Source organism: Tenrec ecaudatus, chromosome 9 (assembly GCF_050624435.1).
Source record: "Tenrec ecaudatus isolate mTenEca1 chromosome 9, mTenEca1.hap1, whole genome shotgun sequence".
NCBI lineage: Eukaryota > Metazoa > Chordata > Mammalia > Afrosoricida > Tenrecidae > Tenrec > Tenrec ecaudatus.
Genome location: NC_134538.1, coordinates 131,233,445 through 131,246,743, shown reverse-complemented (window position 1 = coordinate 131,246,743; position 13,299 = coordinate 131,233,445). Strand labels below are relative to the sequence as shown.

The following is a 13,299-nucleotide window of genomic DNA, read 5'->3' as shown; positions in this document are numbered from 1 at the left end:
GATTTTGGCGGTGACCAGGAGGAAGAAGACAAGGGATGGGAAATGAAGCAATGGACCCAATGTACTGATTGGGTCAAAGGGGGATGGGGGCCCACAGTGAGAGAAGGGAAAACTGAGGAGGGGGCACAGAATAGAGTCCCAGGGGGCCAGGTGTGTAGGGGGGAGAGGGTAATGAGTGGTTTGATCTGCTGAATACTGAGTTTGTAGTTTGAAATGTAACACCCCCAAATTTTTTCTCTCACACACACAATTAGAAGGCACAAATGAGTCATTGTGGTGGTTGAACAACACGATAAACTCAATGAATGCCAGTAAGTTATACATGTGAAGAATTTTGAAATAGCGGGTGCTTTGTTATCCATGTGTTGTACACATACACAATACAACCTACCAGCAGACAATGTCTAAAGGCCAAAAGACAGTGACAATACCATCACACCTCACATGGAATCCATCAGGGAATCATGGCTCCTCTTTCACAATAGAATCCAGCCACTCTCCCCACCCCTGCAGACTGCACCATCTCGCACTGCATCGCTGCAGTGGACTAAGCAGGCTACCGTCACTCTGCACCCAGTGGCCAGTGTCCGCTCCGAAGCCCAAGTTATCTCCTACAAAAGTAGGGGTTAGCTCCAGTGAGCCTGTGGCTTATCATCATCTGTCTCCCTGCAAAGAAGCCACAATGCACTCGGGTTGCTCCGCATCTACACCGGTCCCTCCTACCGGGATTACTGTAACATCGATCTCAGACATCCTGCCACTTCATAAACATTTTAATATTTGTCTTTACAAATGATTTCTGCCTATACAGCAAAACAACGAGAATAACATGACCTCGAGATAAAACTTTTAGATATTAGAACTATGAAAATGAAAAAATTCCTTAGTCATAAAATACCCACTGCTTGTTCATCCGTCACCAAGATGTTTTGGCTGTTGATGTTGCACAAGTCCGGGGCCACGTGAAGCCATGCCTGGCAGCAGCCGAATTTCCTTTTGACCCCTCGGTGTCACTTACATCACTTGTTTTGTCCTTGCAAGTTTTGGGTTTTTTTTCTTGTTGTTGTTTTTGCCATAGAAGCCAGGTTCATTATCCTGAAGTGTTTGTTTCAGTCTAGATTTTGTAGACTCCTTCCAGAGGGATCATTTTGCATGCTTCCCTATTCCGTAAATGTCCTGTAAATGGATAGAGAGGCTTGATAAGATGTTATGGCTGTTTGGGTTTATAAGACTCCCTCATGGGCAATGTTACCTGCTTCTGGTTGTCTCTTTCTCTGGAGGTTGGCAGCCATTGAGGTCATTGGCCAGATCTATAGGCTCATCAGATGTTACCAAATGGAGACAATTTACACTTCCTGATTGTTTCTTAACTAACTGCTCCAATTCGACTTCCCAGTCAGCAGCCTAAAGGGCTCTGGATGGAGCTTTACTATGAATAATTTCAAGGCAGTCCTGGAGCACAGGCATCTCAGACATCCCACATGGTTTCTCTTGTCCTTCTTTTCTACATCAATAATGATGATCCAGAATTATCTGAACAATAATTCATTTAAAGGAAATGATATCACTGATGAAACATTTCCATTTTATACTCCCCAGAGTTGCATAACCTCTCAGGAACATTCTCTAGGGAGCCTGGCCTTATGCCTTCCGGGTTTATTTACTGTCAGCAATCCTTAAGTGGAGGAATTCCTGCTAAGGGTATTTCATAGATAACATCACTTCCTTTCAGGAATGATTCTTCATTGAGTGAGAGGCTCAACTGACAAAAAGATTAAGGCTAGTCCCCTGTCCCTTTCCCAGTCCTTGGAAGACAACCGAACTCCCTGCTATCCTAGCCTCTTTGTAGGACAGGGTGGACTTGTGGGTTCAGAGACTGTCATTCCTTGTTTTTAAGTGCATTTATTAAAACATTGTCTTTTATTAAAATATATACTATATATACATACTAAAACTATTTTTGTTTTGTTTTTTTTCAAAATTGCTGTTTTAGAAATTTTAGAAACTCCATGAACACATTTTAAAAATGATAATGGCAAAAGTAAATATTTGGGAATTTACTGCATCTATTTTCTGGGCCTTACAGTATATGCATTATCTTTTGAAATTCTACCAGTTAGCTTTGAAGTGCTTTTTTTTTTACAAAGAAAAGTTATCCTTCTTTCTATTTTTAAAAAAATAATTTTATTGTGAGCTTGTACAACTCCTCCCAATCTATACATACAGCCATTGTATCAAGCACATTCATACATTTGTTGCCATCCTCATTCTCAAAACATTTGCTTTCTACTTGAGCCCTTGGTATCAGCTCCTCATTTTTCTCATCCCTCAGTCCCATGAACCCTTGATAATTTATAATTATTATATTTTGTCATGTCTTATACTGCCCAATGTCTTCCTTCGTCTACTTTCTGTTGTCCGTCCCCCAGGAAGGGGTTTATATGTAGATCCCTGTAATCAGTTCCCCCTTTACCCCTCACCTTCCCTCCACCCTCCCGGTATCACCACTCTCACCACTGGTCCTGAAGGGTTCATCTGTCCTGGATTCCCTGTGTTTCCAGTTCCTATCTGTACTAGTGTACATCCTCTGGCCTAAACAGATTTGAAAGGTAGAATTGGGTTCATGATAGGGGGTGGGGGTGGAGGAAGCATTTAAGAACTGGAGGAAAGTTGTATATTTCATCATGGCTACACTGCACCCTCACTGGCTCATCCCCTTCTGTAAGGGGATGTCCATTTGCCTACAGATGGGCTTCGGGTCCCCACTCTACTCCCCCTCATTATCCAAATTTTACCAATGAAGTAGGGGCGGGAGCCTCCAATCTTATCCACCTAGTAAGAACTAGTAGGATGACAGAAATTTCTTCCCTGGCTTTTTGAAAGTTGACGAGGGTCTTTTCCTTCTTACACGTCATATTTATTTTTGTGTTGTACCATTTTGACTTTATCCTTACCACCTTAGTCTCATTTTGTTTGTCATGGTTTTCTGTTGGGTCTCCTAGCTTCGAAGCACAGGAGGAGTGGATGCATAACGATACTGGGTGACATAAGGGGACATAGAAAGAAATCAGAAAATATGGAAAACTGGAACAGAGTTAAAATGTGTCAAAAGGGGAATCAAATCATAGGGGTTGCATTTTAACCCAAGCACACCTCCCTAAATGACATCTCAGTGTCCTCTGTCTGCTCGCAAGGAGATCCCTACCCCTGCGGAAGCCTCTGAACGTGGCAGTGGAAGCCCAAAATCTATTCGCAGGGTCCCCGCATGTGTGAGGCCCCCTCCAGTGAATATCTTCTGACTGTAGCTCTTTGCAGTCTTTATGGAATAGAAAGCTGCTGCTGCTTCTTTATTTTCTTTCTCAGAGCAGCTGGTGGCTTCGAACTGCTGACGGTGCAGTTCGCAAACAACATGTCTGACGACACCACTAGGGCTCTTCCCTGGAAAACATTCCCTCAGAAAAAGTATCACAAGTCAGCTGCCTTGCCAGCCCCTTCCTTGTGTTAGGATGTGAGAGTTGTCTGAGTTTCAGCTCCTGCTCCAGACCTAAAACCAGCCATTTCTAAAGGGACTCTGGACCTATAGTCGTAACAACATTGCGAGATCACCGTATGGGTGCTAGGGGAACACAATTCTCAGATAAACTTTCTCTGTACGCACATCGTGTACAATCTTTGAGCATCTTTGAAGGAAAATTTCCCCAGAAGTAAATTGATCTACCAGACAATATTCACATCTCAACTTTAGAAAATGTATCAGTGGTGAGATGTATTTATGTATGCCCTAGCTGGCGGAAGTCATGGTTTGGGGAGTCCCCGTTTTCCCAGCGTCTTCTCCTGCACTGAGTCTGGCAGGTCATTTTAATCTTTCTACAAATTCAGCAGAAACCGTATTTGTTTGCTTTTGTTTCTGGTATTTATTAACCACTAGTGAAGATGTTTTCATATATTTATTTACTCTTTCTACTTGTTTTTCAAATATAATTAGTTATGTGCATGGGCTATTTTTCATTTTTTTAGTATTTAAGAAATATTAATCCGTTGGATGATGACTTGGAAATATTTTCCCAGGATGTGGTTTGTTTTTTGCCTGTGTTGTATTTGGCTTGCATACTTTTAAATTCATAATTATGTGCTTACATGCTCAGACAAAGGTTGAATGTCACAATCAACTAAAAAGGACCGGTAGTCCCTCGCTTGCAGATAAAAGACAGAGGACACTGGCAGCAGCAACCCAGAGGTCTCCGGGTGCGCTTCCCCAGTGGGGCAGCAACCAAGCACGGGCTACTAACCCAGATGGCCGCAGTCCGAGCCCCCAGCCCCGGTGCGCTAGAAAGATGTGGCAGTGAGCTGCTTGAAGGTTCACCATCTAGGGAATCCTTTGGAGAGTTTCCCTCTGCTCTAAAGTGTCGCTGTGGATGGGGAGCGACTCACCCGGAGTGGGTTGGGTTGAGTTAGGAGTGGGTTGGGTTGAGTCAGGACCGGTCTGGTTCTTTTCCCAGGAGGTTACCATTATGCTGACTTCTTTGGTAGTCCTTCCCTTTCTTTAAAAAAAAAATCAACTGTTATGCTCCTCTGAAGCAGTCAATCTTATTTTGCCAGCTTTAAACCTTATCTATCTATGTGATGCCATTATATAAATGGTTTGACCTGCTCTTCAGATCTGTGTTTACACGTCCATTCATGCTATTTTGCGTGCCACTGTGCTGTTGCATGTGATGGACATCAGTTGGGGTTGATGTATATAGTATTCCGCGTGTGAGCACACCCCACGTTTATGGATTTTGCTATCAGTGGCCAGTCACGTGCACTGGTGGCGCTGTGGGAAAAGCACTGGGCTGCCGACCATGAGGTGAGTGCTTCAAGCCCCGCAGCTGTGTGCGGGGAGGAAGACGAGCCTGCAGCTAGCTCACTGACTGTTCCAGACCCCACGGGCGCTGTGTGGTGGAATGAGCTCCATGCGGTGAGTTTAGTCTTTGTTTTGGATTGTCGCTTTAGATATTCTGGACCTGAGCTCTGTGATGGGATGTTACAGGCGTTACGTTACGTGTTATAAATGCCTATGAAAGTATATGTTATAAATACTGTACTTTTCCCTACTTTCTGACGTGTAATCTTCCCTCTCCTTTGTTCAACATGCACTCGTTAATGTTGATAGGTCCAAATGAATCAAGTACTGAGCATTGTTGGTTTAGTCTGATCGAACTGACCTTTGTAACACTCGAGCTTGTTTCCTTAACTGAAAGAGCGGTGTTTAAATGTGCTTACTGTAAGCCGGGATTACTTCAGAGCTGAGACTTTGGCGGGCTTCCTCTTCAAAGAGAAAATCACTGAGTGTCTCAGGCATCGTGCCACATATTTCAAAGGCACTTTTATCATCTTCACAATTAGGTCCCCATAACAACCCAGAGTTTTTAAGTCACTGTCGTTCTATTTGGCTCTCCTTCAACAAATCGGTCCTGCGGCATATACGATCTTCGTGTATAGCTCTTCCTTAAGGGTGTACCATCGCGTGCCACCTATGGTCCCATTTCTATGCATATGGGGTCTATATGAGCTTGTGTCCCATCTCTCCAACTGGCTCAACGCTCCTTTACACCAGAGGATCTGTAAATGTGGTTTCCATCTTTCATGGTGCTTTGCATTGAATAAGAATTTATGACAATGATATTAAAGACAGTGATAATAAAATACCAACCCCCAAACCAAGCCCACTGCCAGTGAGTGTATTCTGACTCATAACAACCCATCAGGGCAGAAATAGAACTGCTTTGTAGGCTTTCTGAGACTGTAACTCTTTACATCCTTATCTCTCTTCCACTGAGCATCTGGTGGATTTGAACTGCCAACCTTGTAGTTAGCCACAATGTTTAACCTACTATATCACCAGAGCTTCTTGTAATAAAAATAGGACCCACGGAGTATTTGGTCTTTAAAAAGAAAAGGAAACCCTACTTTTAACAGATGTGAAATACTTGGATTTTCTTTTAAAAAGACAATTAATTATTGCTTGGCTAATGTATAAGCGATCATTGCCAAATCACATTTCAAACAATGAGTATAATCACCTGCTTTTTTCCTTACTTCACTAATGAACAGTTCGTTGAACTTCTGGATCCTGGTGGAGATGGTGATGGGGACCCAAGGGCAAGCACAGATCATTAAGAATGTGGATGGTCACCTTTGTCTTTCTACTTGAAGGTCACAAATTTCAATATATGTATTTATGTTCATCTGCTTCTCAGGTAGAAATGAGTCCTCTGGAAAACGCAATTGAAGTGTTGGAAAATAAGAATCAGCAACTGAAGACCCTGATTAGCCAGTGTCAGACAAGACAGATGCAGAATATCAATCCCCTGACCATGTGCCTAAATGGCGTGATCGATGCCGCAGTTAACGGTGGAGTCTCCAGGTACCAAGAGGTAAGGATTAGGGTTTGTTCAGAGAAAGTCATCCAGAAGTGATTGTTTAGCATTTCAGTCATCATTTTTTCCAACTGTGTGCATGCGTCAACACACACAGTGCGACAGGTGACCCACACAGAATCACGGTGAGGCCCACTGACTCCACTTCTCAACGTGTCATTTTTGGAGCACGAAAATGTGTTTTCAGTATAGGAAAGTAGTCAGGGGACCAAGATTGCTTAATAAATATCTATCTAAAACTAGTTCTCTTAGCAAAGAGGCTCATGGCCATGAAAAAGTCCGATATTGGGTAGAAGACACCTTCAGTGGAATCTGCCCTCTGAGTTTTTAACAGAGAGCCTTTGGAGGTAAGACTAACATCTTGGCTTACACTGGCTAGTTAGATGGTTTATTTTAGGATATTATGCCATAAAGCCTGTTGATTTGGATTTGTTGGTTGTTTGCTTTACCTAAGTCCTGTTAGGTAATCTTGAACCCACCCTTGAAGAATCCTTTCTTAGGAACCCGTTCTGCCCAGCTGCCCACTCTTAAGAATCATTCCGTCTTTGTGGTGGTTTCATTTCTTTGGGAGATTCCAGATCTGGAAAACCAACATCTGCGCCTTCCCCTTGCTTCAGAGCTTTCTTAAAGTAGATTGACCCCTTTTTTCTTTTGCTAGGCATTCTTTGTCAAAGACTATATCTTAAGTCACCCTGAAGATGGAGAGAAAATTGCACGGTTACGGGAGCTGATGCTGGAACAGGTAAGGAAGGCAGAAACTGACCATCACCTGCTCTCTCTCCTTTCTTAAGATCAGCTTGCTCAGCCAGAGCCGAGCTGCAATGGGCTCCTTGCACACGGGCAGTTAACTGAAGCTGCAGATTCACCACGATGGATCCTAATTTCTAAACCCTGCCCCCTCCCCAATTTGAGGCCCCAAAGTATTTAACAGTGGGTAGACCACGACAACCCCTTATATTAAACCTTTCATGTGTTCTCCTAGGACTCTCCCTCCAGGGCTTATCATAGGCATGGTACCAACATTTTGCTGAAAACTTGCTGCTCAAGTAAATTCAGGCCTACCTACTCAAGATAAACACAACTTGAAGAGGAACTAAACAATCAATAGACTTTTCTCGGAAACAGCATTGTGATTACAAACGTAGCCTGCAAATCATATGACCTGAGCAAAAGTACACACACCCTCATCATTTTCCACTCCAAAGAAGCATCATTTATTAAGTTGGGTTTATTTAGCACCATCAGGTACAAGAGCGGCATCTCTTGCCTGCGTGTCCCTTGCCTGCATGTACAATAAAGGATGAAAGACATGCTTTCGTTTGTTGTAGTTAGAAATTCCATGAGGTGTCTCTGGTTTCAGTCCATAACTGATGTTCTACAGGCTACAACCTGGCATCCCGAGGGAGACTTGGCTGTGGGTGAGGGTGTCGACTGGAGTGGACTCAATTAAACACCTGAAAAAGAGAGAGGAGAATTACTCGAGGTTGCCCTCCAGGTCATAGAAAATAAGCCAAGTTCCCGGAGTGATCCGGGGGCTAAAGAGATGCCGGAAGTGAACAATTTGGGTCGTTAATTCTTAGGAGGCATTTTAGTCTGGGTAGATTTTTTTCCTAATCTGTGTTTCATCTAAGGAGTCTTGGTGCTATAGTAAGTTAAGACGGGGCTGTAAACCTTAAGATTGGCAATTCAAACCCAGCAGCCTCTCTGCAGGAAAAAGAGGCTGCCCATTCCCATAAAGGAGCAGTTCAAGTCCCCGCTATAGGAGCACTCTGAGCTGGAGCTCGCTCACCGGATTTGGGGGCGTTGGTACTTTACCTGAGCACTGTCACTTGGGAGTGGTTTGCCTCATTCAGAAGCCTGTCTGCAGTAGTCCTTCTGATGGAATTCTTTTCTCAGAACTCAATTTGCTGCAGCAAGAAACCTCTCAAGAAAACATGATTGAGGGCTTTCATTTCCAGTGACTCTTGTCTAGTTCTGTTCCTAAAACCTTGTGGAAAGAGCCATGACCTTGGGAACATTCTGTCTCTGATCCTTGGGTAGGCTGTGCCCGCAGTGACTGTGTGACCTTGCCATCTTTGAAGGCCATCGGGATAAAGAGGGCACCCTCATTCCCTGGACTGCCCTGAAGCAGCTCAGCTAAAAGAAATTGTCGTGGAGACAAAGATATACTGATGTTCCCTTCTGGGAGGATTTGTTGCCCCAGCTGTCGACGGTGTGGCTGTTGGCAGACCACTGCCTGCTGTCAGAACTTCAGGGAGCACCTTGGCTGCGGAGAGATGCCTTCCCCAAGGTCACATCCTTCCTGGACAAACCCACATCCAAAGCTTTAGGAGAGACTCTAACACCTGGCCTGTTGTGCTCAGCAGGACAATACTGATCAATGAGGAAGGCCCGCGCAGCACCCTGGTGCCTGGGTAGTCTGATGGGAGTAGCACACTTCCCCTTCCTTGTACATGCCGGGATCCCAAAGCCACAAAAACGAACAAGTATGTCAGAGTAGAGCTGGGCTCCATCGGGCTTTCGGTAGCTGGTGTGTTCTTGTTGTGGTTGTTTTGATTTCATTGAACATTCTCTGAGGATTGAGATGGTCTCAATCCTCCAACCTCTGGGTGAACAGCCAAGTGCATGTACTGTTTGCACCTCCCAGGGACTCCAATTTCAAGGGCATAACCCTACTCTCCTCATGAGAGTCAGCCTCTTAGAGTGCCAGCCTGCAGCATGTTCTGGGGAAAGGGAGACTGTCTAATAACTAGTGCTTACCATGGAGTTGACTGGAGGCTCCTACGCTTAGGCTCATTTCATACCTCCCTCTCACCCTATTTTGGGGTATCAAAGAGACCCCAACTTTAAATATAATTTAGAGAGGACATCCATTAAGTCTTCAAAGGGACAAAGATACAGACACATCGTTGGGATAAGGGAAGCCGTGAGCTCAGGTCAAAATGGGTTCCAAAGGTTTGTTGAAATACAGACCTTAGGAAAGGCATAGGAGGGCAAAGGAAACCATAGCAAAACCAGGACTGGCTGCGGATCAGTACGTCACAGTGACAGGAGGGGCCAACCCTGGAGCAGTCACAGGACCAGCAAAGACTGGGACACATGCATTGTTAGATAGAAGGGCTGATTGGTTCAAGGCTCTCTGGCAGAGCCCGTCAGGACCAGACTGACCTAACTAAGCACGCCCCGTACTGGGACCAGTTTGCCTATCTCCATACAAGACATACCTACCTCTTAAAAGCCTGCCCCTCCTTAGCCTGGCTGGAGAGGGGGCTGTAGGGAGCACACATTCCGAGACACTCTGCCTCAGGGTAAGACTAACTGCCTCCTAGGGTAAAGGCCAGAAAGAATTCACTGGAAGCTTTCCGAAAATGGATTTGGGGCCTGGAATTGTCTTTGGCAAACTGTAGATACAGCCAGTCATCAGAAAGATCAGACTCTCCCTTCATGCCTCGGACACACAACCTTTCAAATATGCCCTTGTCACGTCTTTGGGATGTTTTCATCTGTGTGCAAATGTGCTGGCTGGGGACAGGCATGTTCTGTCCCTTTAGGGCATCCCCAGGGCTGTCCTCTGTGCCCTGAGCTTTCAATCTCTGTTCTTCACAGGTTGTAGAGATGAAGACTTGTAGTGACCTATGGCTGGTTTTCCTTTCAGCCTATGGAGTTTGTTCTTTTGACCACATTAGCATAAGGACCTTTCAACAATATAAGGGGCAGCAGCTATTCAAATGAGAGGAAGTAAGCCCTGTGGAGGGTGGGTGGGACAAAGGCCACTGGCATGTTTAAGTTCGGTCTCTTTGGGTCCTCACAGAAGGAAGCATCTTTGTGGGGATTTTTTCTTCTTTCTGAATGGAAGCGGCCCCCTTTTGTGCAGCACAGTAAGTGAACCAGAAGACTATGTTTTAGCAAAAACAAGAAACTGTTCTCGGCTCCCTGTGCATTTGTTAGCTACGTCTCTGACAGGTTTTGGAAATGTGTGTGAGGGATAAGAAAAACATAGAAGACCCTGAGGAAAGAGGGAAGGGGAGTGGGCGAAGGCAGAGCTGAAATGCACAGGAAGGAGGCATGGAGAGCTACCTCCACACTCTCTTTGCCTTCACGCGGGACCCCACCATGTGTCCGATCCCTCCACGGTGCAGTTTCTGAGCCTCTCTCCCTGGCCCATTGTCCCCGGGCAGGGGAAGCGTGAGGCCTGGTGATCATGCATGCAAAATGCACAGTGATGGGACCGACTGACGGTGTGTTTTTTTCCGCTTTGTGTTTCTCAAGGCCCAGATACTGGAATTTGGTCTGGCCGTGCACGAGAAGTTTGTCCCGCAAGATATGAGACCCCTTCACAAAAAGCTGGTGGACCAGTTCTTTGTCATGAAGTCCAGCTTAGGGATCCAGGTACCATGACACTGGGTGTCCGCCAGGGGGGGGCGGTGTGACCACTCACTGCCAATTTGCGTCTCGGTGGGAGGGCCGATGAGGGGTCCAAGAGTGACACCTCTTGGCACTTCTGCCAAACTGCACCATGTTCCAGGGAGCGTTCTGTATCTTCTTGTGTGCCCTGCTTCCATTTTACGAAACAACAGCAACAAAATGCCCACGAGGGGAGGCTTCATAAGACTGAAACATACCTTCACTGATTCTTTATACAAGGTGTTCGTGTCTCCAGAGTAGTAGAGTATCTCTCACGGTATCCCCATTTGGGGGCCACATGGTTTCTACCGTAGAATCTTTTCTTTGCCGTGCCTTTAGGAGTTCTCTGCTTGTCTTCAAGCCAGCCCGGTCCATTTTCCTAATGGGAGCCCTCGCGTGTGTCGGAACTCGGCACCTGCTTCAATGAGCCCAGATGGCACCAGGGTAATTCCTCGGCGCAGGTAAGTCGCATCTGAAGCGTTTTATAACCTGGCATCTCCTCAAGGTGATCTGGACCGCTTCGCTCGTCCTTGATGGCTCACTTTGTCAGATGTGCTAGCTCGTAATGAAATAATTAACCCGCGAGGCAGCGGCAGGCATCTGGCACGGTTAAAACAGCAACAGCATGAGAAATACATCAACTCAAATGTTTGCTTCTTTTGAGGCAAATGAGAGACGACAAAGTGGAATGTACAGATAGAGAGAGAGATTGTTGTTGTTTTTTTGTTTTTCTGTCCCCCCCTCTCCAGTTTGACACCATGCCAGCATGGTGATGAAGAACAATGTGGAAACTGAGTTAATGTCCTTTATTTTTTGTCTCTTGTTTGTTTTTTCCCCCAAACAGCCCATTAAGTTACCCAGCCATCAACCGGTATTCCTCCTCCTCACTCTCCTCCCAAGCTTCTGCTGAAGTAAGCAATATTACAGGGCAATCAGAAAGCTCTGATGAAGTCTTTAACATGCAGGTACTTTCTTAGCTTTTTGTCTAGTCGCGCTTATTCCTTTTCTGTCTCAATGTCACGAGCGTTCTGGTTCAGTCTGCCGTGCTCATGAGCAGACACCAGGGCAGGACTTAAGACAACCGTTCATGCAGTCGTGTTACTGTGTGGGCCTCGGGGGTCCAGAGTTAAACTTCTCTCAGAGGTGCCCCATCGGCATTGAGAAGACCTAACCAAGCAGTGGAGACGCCCAGCAGGCTGTGCCGGCCGTTGGCTCTGAGACCTAACTCTGGTTTGGTGCCTCCCGCCCAGGACCCTTGGTTTGGCATGGTTGCCACCCACCACCCACCTAAACAGGAGAAAGAGGCGTTCCAGTCTCGGGAACCCACAGGGGCAGTTCCACCCTGATCTACAGGGTTGCCATGGGTTGGAATCGCCTCAGTGGCAGAGAGTTTGGCTTTTGCATGTTTCTTTTTGGGGATGTGTCTTCTAAGAAGACGAGGCTTGAGGGTTCATTATCCAATTCTGTCTACTTAAGAGTATATATTGGAAAGTTTCCAAAATAAAAAGTTGCCTTATAAACATATGCGATATGTATGTGAAAAGGAGCCCAATGGCATAGCGAGTGGTTATGCATTGGACTGCCAACCGCAAGGTCAGCAGTTCCGAAACACCAGCTGCTCTGTGGGAGAAAGAGGGGGCTTTCTACTCCGCAAAGACGCCCAGAGGGCAGTCCTCCCATGGTCCTTGAGGGTTGCCGTGACTCAAAATTGACTCTGTGGCGGGGAGTTTGGTTTGGGGCTTTTTATATATGTATATATTGAATTTTTTTCTTTTTTTATATTGAATTTTTCAGGCTTTTAGAGCCAGTGTGACTCTTGTCACTACAACCAAAAAATGTTTATTGAGACACTGCTCATAGGGTGTCCATGAGAATTCAGAAAGGCTAACGGACCTTTTTTTCCCCTTGCAACTCTTTTTGGAGCAGGGGCCCACTGTTATTGCGAAGGGAACGTTAGAACCATCTGCCGGGAACTAAGGACGAGGCACATTGAGTGCCTTGTGGGAATACTCGGTTATCGATGTGCCCTGGGCTGGGGTCCCTGTGCCCACCCTCAGCCTGGGAGTGCGTCGCTGATCACTGCTTAGTGGGGTCCTGCGGAGGCCCACCTTCAGCAGTCTTCAAATTCTCAAGCTCCTGCTAATCCTGACAGGCCACTCTATCAATCAGGCTGAGTTCGTGATGTGTTTCCCGTTCTTTCGAATTGCTTCTTAGACCTTTTAATCCGGGGGCTTAAAAAAAAAGGTGGCTGTTTTGTTTCCGCCATGCTCCTGGTATCCAAAGCCTGTTCGCCACGTAGAATAACACTTCCCCTTGCCGTTCCAGCCAAGCCCATCTACCTCAAGTTTGAGTTCTACTCACTCGGCTTCGCCCAATGTGACAAGTTCTGCTCCATCGAGTGCCAGAGGTCAGTGCCAGGGAACCCAGAGCAGGGTGCAGTCCCAGGGGGTCCCGGCATCTGCGTCTTAAGCCA

The 13,299-nt window shown here is 45.9% G+C and overlaps 1 protein-coding gene across 3 annotated transcripts in view; it reads left to right on the top strand.

The window, feature by feature from the left end:
- The window catches only part of DOCK4 (dedicator of cytokinesis 4), a 481,793-nt gene that overhangs the window by 454,448 nt on the left and 14,046 nt on the right, over nucleotides 1–13,299 (top strand). For 2 of the 3 annotated variants that reach the window (XM_075558567.1, XM_075558566.1), the window contains exons 42-47: nucleotides 6,243–6,419; nucleotides 7,081–7,164; nucleotides 10,692–10,811; nucleotides 11,166–11,287; nucleotides 11,671–11,791; nucleotides 13,152–13,233. In XM_075558567.1, the coding sequence (XP_075414682.1) occupies nucleotides 6,243–6,419; nucleotides 7,081–7,164; nucleotides 10,692–10,811; nucleotides 11,166–11,287; nucleotides 11,671–11,791; nucleotides 13,152–13,233 (706 nt within the window). The remainder of the gene's footprint in view (nucleotides 1–6,242; nucleotides 6,420–7,080; nucleotides 7,165–10,691; nucleotides 10,812–11,165; nucleotides 11,288–11,670; nucleotides 11,792–13,151; nucleotides 13,234–13,299) is intronic. The other variant, XM_075558568.1, reaches the window with a different exon arrangement.